The following is a 10,083-nucleotide window of genomic DNA, read 5'->3' on the forward strand; positions in this document are numbered from 1 at the left end:
TACATGTCCCCCCACAGGCCACATGTCTTTTCAGTCCTCCACAAGAACCCATACAGGCATGTTTTCTGTAGATTTTATGACACTTCCACTAAGTACAACAAGCGTCTCTATAAGCTCTGTTGCATTAAGAGTTTTATCAGGACATCGTATCCCAGTCTGATTCTTAGGCTCTGCCAATCTATTTCCTAGGTTCCTTTCCAGTACATATCCTAAAACCTGTTTTGCCAAATATTCCACTATTTGGTATATGGAGTTATTGGTCCTTTCATTAACTCCAATTATATGGCTAAATGCGAGGGTATAAATTTAGCAACATGTTCAAGGCTCTTGGAGTTAAGACCATCAAAGTGTTGCCTCTCCAATGACTGCATCTGCTCAGCCGTTTCTCTGCTCAGCCAGGTGTCTCTTCTCCAAAGAGAAGACATGCTTTCCCTTGTTGTTCACACGAGAGATCATGCCCCATGGCAATCAGACCTGCCCGAAGTGCCCCAATAAAAGATCCAATTTACCCACACTTTGGATGTAAAATAGTCATTTGAAATGGAGTGTATTACACAAAATGTCAGACCAAACCATTTCAGAAATAACCTGATACCAACCACTCCCTAAGATTAGAATCGTGCCTGCAGAAATCCGTCCTTATTTCTCCCACAGAAAGACAAGCAAGCCCTCCCACTTCCTCACCTGGCTGAGCCCCCTCCCTCCTCCTCAGTGGCCCCAGGCTGTGCTCTTGCCTGTTGAACTTGGGCCCAACCTCCGCAGTCTCTGTGTAGCTCTGTCTCACTGCTGGACCCCGTGAAGGTCGCAGCTCTTGGACTGAGCTCTACTCTCATGTTTCAGAGGCAAGTCCCACCAACAGTTTGGCCAATCATCAAAAATGAATTGCAGTCTGACCTCGTAGGTCAAATATTCAGTTCATCTTCTTCAAACAATGCGAAGCTAGGCTTATGTAGGCCCCTTCTCTGGACAACTTCACACAGTGGTGGTTCTTTCCAGACTGGAAGGTCTCCAGGGAGGAGGAGCCATCCTCTCTCTGGCATTTACTATTGCCCAAGTCCCCTGGCCTTTATCTTGCATGTTGCTCATCTTTATTGGCCCCACTAGAACAGTGGCCTCTGTGGCCTTCAATGCCAAGTTCAGTCCCTTCTCCCATCTCCATTGTTCTCGAGCCTGCAAAAATCCAAGTCTCTAACCAGGACTCTTAATTGAATTGGAGCTGAACATTACAAGTCAAATTATGGCGAAAAGGTTGTTGAGCAACCTCTAAAAGTTCATCGTGTGAATTGTGAGGACTCATAAGGAGCATAAGGCATGACCTCTGCAAGAACTAAACTTTTATCTGAAAAAGAAACAGTTTGGAAGCAACTCACCACAAAATGAAGGGTACTCACTTCCAGTTTAACGTGCATTTGGAGAAGGGGGGTCTTAGAGGTTGAAGAAGACTTCATGAAAGCAGCAGCATTTGGCTGGGATCCCAGGGGGAAAGGAAACATTCCAGGGAAAGAAAATCCTGGGGGAGAAGTCACAGAAGGAGCAGTTAGTGTGGAGGGAGGGCAAGTGCAGAGGACCTGGCTGCCCAGGACAAGGTGTGAGTTCAGAAAGAATAGAAAGGAAGCAGGTGGAGTAGGGTGGAGTCAGACCCTGAAGGGCCTTAAGGCCAAGGGGACAGAGGAGTTCTGTCTTAATACGGTGGGCAGTGGGGAGCCATGGTGGGTCCTGAGTGACATAGTAGACGTGGAGTTTTAGGAAGATCCAAGTGTCAGCCTTAAATAGGATAAAGCAAACCTGAGTGAAGACCAGAGACCAGCTGGAGCCGCTGCATTAATCTTGGTAGGAGGTCACAAGGGCCTTGGCTGATCTTAGGAGTTAAGAGAAAAGCATAAATCCAAACAGCAGTTTGAGAGAGAAAAACCAAGCTTAGATAATAGATGGACTGAACGTATGAGATGGATTTATGAACTAGGAACGGGATCTAGGGAGGAGACAAAGACCAACATCAGGATCATATCTGAGACAGCAGCAGGCAACATCCAAAGTGGAAGCAGGAGGGAATAGTTCCCAGGGAGGGCAGCTTCTAGGTTAGAGAGATAAGCAGAAGATGAGAATATAGAAACATGGGTAGAGACAAAATAGGGGACTGATGGTAAAGAAAGAGTCTCTAGAAAGTAGGATTAAGCCAGGATTTTTTAAGACACAGGGATTGAGTATGAGTTAGGGTGAGAAGAGATGAAAATGCTAAAATATCAATATATATCTATCTCTATCTGTATCTATATGAAAAAAGGAAAAAAAGTAAGAACTCTTTTCTGCCTTCTTCAGGACCTGGAAGAGATGAGAAAGAATGAGTTGTAGGTCGGTGGGATTAGCTCTGGGTGGAGATAAAGCCTGGTTTGTTTAGAGAGGGAGATAAAAACGATGGAATAAAAATAATAACATATGGACTTAGGGACCAAGCTGGCCTGAAGGGACCAGGCTTCCCTATAAAAGAAAGACCATCCTCCTAAGAATTAAATTGTGACCAGAAGCACTTGGAGGCATTGAGTGGCCACTGTGAGTGTGGACTCAGGAAGCCACAGGATCAGAGCCATGAGTTTCCCCAGCTTAAAGTGGCCTCGGAAACATCTTAAACAACACTCATTCAATAGCATGAGCCCCTTCACAACATCTCTAACCACAAGTTCTGCCAGAGGCCAGAGGTTTGGCCAATAGTTATAAATTAATTACGATTTAATACCTTACTTAAATACTCAGTTCATATGTGTGGCCTGCACAATATGCCAACAAGAAAACCCCCAGCTTCTAAAAATAGAGATATCCCCATATTTCCAAGTAGTCTATCCCATTTATCAATAGCTCTAACTTCACAGTCTCTACCTACTGATCTTCATTCTTCTCCAAAGAGTGTTTGGTGGAGTTCTGTTTGTTTACTAAATAACCCATCAAATATTTGGAGTCAGTGATCTAGAACCTTGTCTCCCCTTACAAGTCTGCTTTTCCCCAAGATACAGCCCTGGTTTTCCCAATCACTTCTCCTCTAATATGATTAGGATTTTCTTATCATCTTGCTTCCTACAGACAGAAACTCTAGTTAGGTAATGTCCTTCTTCACATGTGGACCCAAGTTCTGAACGAGCAGATATTGACGTGACCAAGGCCTGATGAGCCATGGGGAAAGCCAGGCTGCACAGTGGTGACCCGGATTACCCAGGGCAACATGACTCATCACTGTCTCCTCTGAGACACAAGGAGCCATCCATGCCTGTGTCCCAGTGCTGGCCTGGAGGAAACAGGCAAGGGTGGAGAGTGGGAGCTGAGTGAACACATTCTGAGCAGAAGGTCAAGGGAATGAGGAACTGAGTTGGAGAGAGCAGCACAGATGTAGGGGACCCCAGGAGTACGTGGAGAAAAAGCTCAGTGTAGCCAGGCCGAAGCTGAATAGACACAGAGAGGTAAGTGGAAGGTCTCTGAAGCAGAAGCCAGGTTTGTTGGGCCAGGGTCAAATGTCCAGAACGTTGAGACGAAAGAATGACAAATTGGACAGCTTCAAGCATGTGTTTTTTTCCCAGGGGACTCTCTCAGCTACCATCAGGGCCGCCCATTCTCCACGGAGGACAGAGACAATGACATAGCAGTTACCAACTGTGCCATGTCGTACAAGGGGGCTTGGTGGTATAAGAACTGCCACCGGACCAACCTCAACGGGAAATACGGCGAGTCCAGGCACAGTCAGGTGGGTGAAACTCTGCCGCTGCATAGATGAGCCAGAGCCGTGCAGCCCACGTGCCTTAGCTTCATGTTCTAAGCGCACAGGTGGGCCTTGCATTTCCTTTTTAAAAAGATACACTCAGAGTGTTGAGAACGGATTATTATAAAGAGGAAAATAATGCAGACACTGAGATAAGAACAGGACAGAGTCAAAGCCAGAGGAAGAAAAGGGGAACACACCCGGATCCGGGAGCTAGAACTCACCCAGAGAAACCTTGATGACCAGTCAAGTCCCATTTCATTTCCTCCTCTAGGATATCCCGTGAAGAGCTTATCAAGTTCAGGGACAGCTTCATCCAAAGAAGGTTCAGCTTGGCTTCATCCAAAGAAGTATCCTAGGAAGGGAGAGAGCAGAAATAGCAGTGTAAAAGAGACCATGTCTCCCCATTGGAGACTACACATCCATCAGCTGGGCCGGGCGATTGGGTGACCAACTGGGACCTCTCTGGTTTTAGCACAGGAAAGGCCAGCAGCCAGGGGCACCCCTTAGTCCTGGGCAAACCAAGATGGTTGGTCACGTGATAGATGGAAACCACTTAACACTCCCATCAGGAGTGAGCAGTCAAACACAGTTATGCTCTTCAAAATGCTTCTATACTGTTAGGAATCTGAAATTCAAATTTACTGGTGCATGCAAATCCTGAAAGCCCAAACCAGAAAGCCAGTGATAAGGAAAGACCTGCTATACATTCCTATTATAGGCCCAGACCACAAGCATGCCTAAAGAGAAAAGCTAGGGAAAAAAAAAAAAATCTCTGTTTTTTTGGCCCCTTTTTTGGGGGGAGGGAACTCAGCCACAAAGCTTCAAGTTAATGGAAAAGGGCTAAATGTTCATCTTGGATTCCCCGCTCTCAGCACCCTCTTTCTTTTCAGGCTGGGAGTTCGCTTGAGTGGGGAAAGGTGATCTGACATGCTCATCTTTCTCCTTCCCAGGGGATCAACTGGTACCACTGGAAAGGCCACGAGTTCTCCATCCCCTTCGTGGAGATGAAGATGCGCCCATACAGCCACCGTCTCGTGGCGGGGAGAAAACGGCGGTCCTTGCAGTTCTAAGCAGTGGGCGGCTGCGAGCCAACTGACCTTTTCTGTCATTTGTTTGTACTTTATAATATGGAACAAGGGGTGGGGGACATAGTAATGTGCTTTGCAACATGTTAAGAGTGTTTGAAGGAAGCGGGATGTAGCAGGAATCAGTTGAGAATCAGCAGCTCATGGTTTCTGCTGCCCCCGTGCCTGCCCTTCAGTCTCCATGCTCCCTCCTACCCAGCCATCCTTAACCATCCCCTTTTTTTCCACCAAGGAGGAACAGTGAGACATTTTCTTAAAAGACCAACTCAAAACCAGATCGTGGAGTCAGATCGGTGACAGGCATGTGCCTTCTTTCCTGCCCTCCTTCTGAGATACCCTTAACTTCCAGGAACCGAGCTCTGGTCACTGCCTTCGGTGGCCGGGTTCTCACACCAGCCCCGAGAAGAGAGAGAGAAGCTCCAGCAAGAGAGCTTTGCCAACAAGTCCCCTTAAAAGGAAACAGATTAACCTCATCCTGTCCCAGCAACCCAAGTCCTTTGTAATGGGCCAAAGATTCTCATCAAACATTCTTAGTCTTACCAGCCAAGTGTCCTCTGTCGCCTCCTATTTTCCAGCCAACCCATCCTTTGCCCACTTCCATCCTACCTTAAGATCCCCTGTGGCCTCACAAGCCCAGCCACTGTTTTGGATTCTAGTTCCCAAGGTGTTGCTTGCACCTGGCCTGGGCTGCACAGCAGCCGTGTGCCTGAGGGTCATAAATCCCTGCCCCCTCCCAAAGGTCAACTTTCTTTGAAGCTGGGATGGGGAGAGAGCTATGGTTCACAGCACTTTGGGGTCAGACACTGAGGGGAAAGACAGAAGCAGCAGATCTGGGCTCCCCTCGGAACCTGCCATTGAGATCACAGGTGCCCTGGGGAGCATAGATCCCACCCAGCTGCATTTTCTCTATTTCTGCTCCTATTTGTCATGATTCTTTTTCCCTGAATTGCAAACTAAAGCCTCAGTTCTGAGGCTCTCATTTCAGCCAGGGTCTCCTTAAGGCAAGTGGCTTAATAAGAGTCAGGAGAAGTTATATGACCAGCCAGCCATTCCCCTGACTGATAATCTCTGGGAAGAGGTGGAATTTCAGGGTTTGGGTTTCAGTTTTCTCCTCTTTCTTTTGGTCCAGTGAGAAACAGGAATGACCCCCTTAATGAGGTGAGCTCACAAGAAGCCTTTCTCCATCTTCTTTTATTATTCTGCCTTTGAGAGGAAAAATGAAAAGTGCCAGAGGAAATTACATCTAAAAATCCAAAGGTGAATAGGGGAGAAGTATAGGCCTACCTCCCGTTTTATGAGATGTGCTCTCTTCGCTAGCATGATTTGATTTTTACACCCAAGAGAGCTGGAGGCTCTAAAGCCATGACCCTTCAACTTCTCCAGCCAAATGTCAGCTACAAACATTCCTGTGGGGTCTGCCAAAATTCATGCCCATCTCCCCAGCCACTTGTTTCCTCCTCTCTCTCTTTCCTTAAGGCCTCAGGTTTGGGTTTTTTTCTTTGTAATATCCACCTTTAGTCAAACTGAGGCATCCTGGGCCTTTCCTAGCCAATCACTGGACGAGCCTGAGAGCTGGCAGTTTTCTAAAGGAAACATGCCCAATGTAACTGAGCTCTATTAAGCAGGGAAGGACAGTCCGTCAGGCTGGCAACCACGTTTCTGATGTAACGAGTATGGAGTCAGCTGCCCCTTGCCCTCTCCCTTCAGTAGATCTTCAAGGTCTTGCTCACTGCCCGCTGCCATGGTGTGCGTGTGACTGTCAGACCAGTGGCGGAAATGGAGGTGACATTCCCATTTCTCAGTTCCCCATGGGCTTCAAAAAACTAGGGGGAAGGAAGAAGAAACAGAAACAAGTCTTTCAAGAAACCCGTTAATTAAGATTTAGCTAGAGAGTGGGAGCCCAGTGAACAGCAGGAAGCTTGTTGGATGAGGAACCTGGGGTCTCAGGGGTGGGCCCAGCTCTGCCGCGTTTTGGCGCTATGACTTCGGGAAGGTTGTTTCACCTCTTGGGGTTTCAGTTTCCTCATCTGGTTGGATGAGACTAGAATGGCTTCTAACTTCCCTTTCGGTTCTGACGGTCAGTAAGGCTAGTCTCTGATCTGAACATGGAAACTGGCATTGGTGAGCGAGCAGAACTAAGTAATGAAAATTCACTAGAAGCCCTGCTTTATGAAAGACAGAGAAAAAGAAAAGCTGATTCTGGAGTCATCAGTAAACATATACACATGTACATAGACACACACACACACACGAAAACATTGCAGAGAAGACTGTGCCAAGGAAGTGGCTGGATTCATTTTATTCATAAAAGCAGAACCAGGGTCCTGGGTGGTACGAATACAGCCCACCTCATCAAGGGAACTGAGACGGGAAAAGATGATGGGCCCTCATGTTGTCAATTCAGGTGAAAGCCAAGAAACATCAGTGGGAATCAAAATCTGTCTTCTACTGGAACCATTTTACCCTGTGGAACATTTTTATAAATAATATCAGCAGCATTGCCTAGATTCCTGTTAAAGAATTTCAAAGCAAAGAAAGGAACTTCAAACACTAGCTCACCTAACTTCCTAAAAAAAGGATTTATAGATTCCTTTTATTAGGTAGAGTGATTTTCTCACAAGTCACCATTTTTAAGAGACACTGTACCTCAATATCTCCCCAAGGCCCGTGGTCAACTGGACTCAAAGCATCATAACATGACTCATGGATTCCTGCTTATCCTGTTCCTCCAAGCACCTGTGCTCTTTCCAAAGATGGATCCAGGAAACAATAGTCGCAAAGAGCTCACCCTCACACACCACAGTTTCATTCAAGGGACTCAGAAGAAATAGAGGTGGACTCTGCTCAGAAGCAGTTTAACGGCAGACACATCAGGATATGTGCTTATAGAAAAAGAAAAGAAAACACCCTACCGATGACCTCAATAGGCTCACCGCCTAGACCCGAGACCCGAACAGTTTCTTCTTCTTGCATCTCCCCATCAGATAACTTCGAACGCAGTAAACACTTTCTCCAGGTTTATTTCTGGAAGGTGAAGGGGCAGAGGTAGCGAAGAGATGACAAATTTGTGGAAAACTCCTGCCGGCCTTGAGACTTCCTTGTGGCTCTGCTGGTAAAGAATCCACCTGCAATGCAGGAGACCTGGGTTTGATCCCTGGGTTGGGAAGATCCCCTGGAGAAGGAAAAGGCTCCCCACTCCAATATTCTGGCCTGGAGAATTCCATGGACTGTATAGTAAGTACTGCTGCTGCTGTACTTCACTTCAGTCTTGTCCAACTCTACAACCTCATAGACGGCAGCCCACCAGGCTCCCCCATCCCTGGGATTCTCCAGGCAAGAACACTGGAGTGGGTTGCCATTTCCTTCTCCAATGCGTGAAAGTGAAGTCTCTCAGTCGTGTCTGACTCTTAGCTACCCCATGGACTTCAGCCCACTGGGCTCCTCTGTCCATGGGATTTTCCAGGCAAGAGTACATGGGGTCGCAAAAAGTCAGAAACCAGTGAGCAACTTTCACTTTCAACCGGAGGCGGGAAACTTGCTAAGCATGACCACAAGGTGGCGTTGACACCTCCCAGTCACTTTCTGATGATGGGGTTGAGGACACAGTGCCTCCAGGTTTTCAGAACTCATACCAGACCAGGACCCAGGAAAACTAGCTGACTGATCTGTAAAAGAAACAACAAAAATGGTAGCAAGAAAATGCAAAGCAAAATCCCAGTAATAGTTTAATCCACCCTACCCTTCATCTACCAGATCCCCACTCCACTACTCATGGAGTATGTAAGACACCCAGCACCTATGCCCTCCCACCTGGGAAGCCAGCAGCTCTCTGCACAGTGAAGCTGTTATTTCAAAGACAAATGTGAAGAACCAAGGTTGCCAATGAGTTCAGTGCCAAACCAAGCAATCTTTAATCACATTTATACTTTCAAAATCCAGTCCCAGAACCGAGCCATAGATTAAGGGACAACAGGTCATTATGGAATCTTCTCAAAGAGCCCTTTTAAAAGCACCATTTGAGAGCGGGTTTATGACTTCCTCTTTGTCCTCTCTTCTGGAGGATAAATGGGATCTGTGAGAACAGTGGGTACAACAAGCTGAGGGGGTTGAAATAGACTAGCTAGTGGCTTGGATTTGCAAATACTCCTGGGGCATGCAAACATTTTTCTTTTTCTTTTTTTACCATCCACTCAGAACTTCAGGGAAGGTGGAACCACTTACTCAGGATATGTGCTTTTCTATGATTTGCTTTCTTATCACCAGACTCCTATTCAATCTAATCCCTTACTTCCATTTCTTTCCCTCCAAGGGGGACACGAGGGCATCCCAGGTGGCTCAGTGGTAAGGAATCTGCCTGCCAGTGCAGGAGACGTGGGTTTGATCCCTGGGTTGGGAAGATCCACTGGAGGAGGAAATGGCAACCCACTCCAGTATTCTTGCCTGGGAAATTCCATGGACAGAGGAGCCTAGTGGGCTTCTGGGAAGAGCCAATTCATTGGAAAAGACCCTGATGCTGGGAAAGATTGAGGGCAGGAGGAGATGGGGGCGACAGAGGATGAGCTGGTTGGATGGCATCATTGACTCAATGGACATGAGTCTGAGCAAACTCTGGGAGATAGTGAAGGAAGGGGAAACCTGGCTTGCTGTAGTCCATGGGGTTGCAAAGAGTCGGACATGGCTGAGTGACTGAACAGCAACAAAAGGGAGAACTATATTTGCATCTCACTGTCCATTCTTAAAACATTGATAAGGAACCTCAGAAAGATTCACACTTCAGTTTCAATAATCCCAAGAGGGTGGGGTAATCTGCTTTCACTTGTCTCAAACTTGCCACAGCTGTAAGAAGAGCCTTGGGACCCCAGAGGCCTGTAGAGAATCTGGGAAGTTTAGGAGTCTTGCTTCTCGCACAAATCTCCAGATACCGAGAGCTGCTGATTCAGCCTCCCTGGGTGGCATGTTTTCCTCCCAGTAACAGTGACAGAGACGTTCTTTGCTCTAAGGACGAGTTATGGGGTCAGCTGTCTCACTGCCGCACTGCCTCTAGCCTTCCTCTGGTTCTACCTCAGGGTCCCTTGGCCAAGACCCTGAAGATCTGTGACTAAATGCGTCCCTAAACCTTTGTTGCTCCTACCACCAACCCCACACAGATGGGACAACAAAGTTTTCCTCAGCAATTCTGGGGCATTCTGTCACTACCAGGCCAAATGAGCACCCACAGGCTAAAGGAAAACTCTTAAAAACAAATAAGGA

The 10,083-nt window shown here is 47.0% G+C and overlaps 1 protein-coding gene across 2 annotated transcripts in view; it reads left to right on the forward strand.

Annotated features, from left to right (window-relative positions):
- Window positions 1-4,818, forward strand: part of TNR (tenascin R) — a 92,132-nt gene extending 87,314 nt beyond the window's left edge. For both annotated transcript variants that reach the window (XM_070384451.1, XM_070384452.1), the window contains 2 exons: window positions 3,567-3,730; window positions 4,699-4,818. In XM_070384451.1, coding sequence (XP_070240552.1) covers window positions 3,567-3,730; window positions 4,699-4,818 — 284 coding nt within the window. The remainder of the gene's footprint in view (window positions 1-3,566; window positions 3,731-4,698) is intronic.
- Window positions 4,819-10,083: the final 5,265 nt, after the last annotated feature.

The sequence above is a fragment of the Bos mutus genome, chromosome 16, assembly GCF_027580195.1.
Source record: "Bos mutus isolate GX-2022 chromosome 16, NWIPB_WYAK_1.1, whole genome shotgun sequence".
Taxonomy (NCBI): domain Eukaryota; kingdom Metazoa; phylum Chordata; class Mammalia; order Artiodactyla; family Bovidae; genus Bos; species Bos mutus.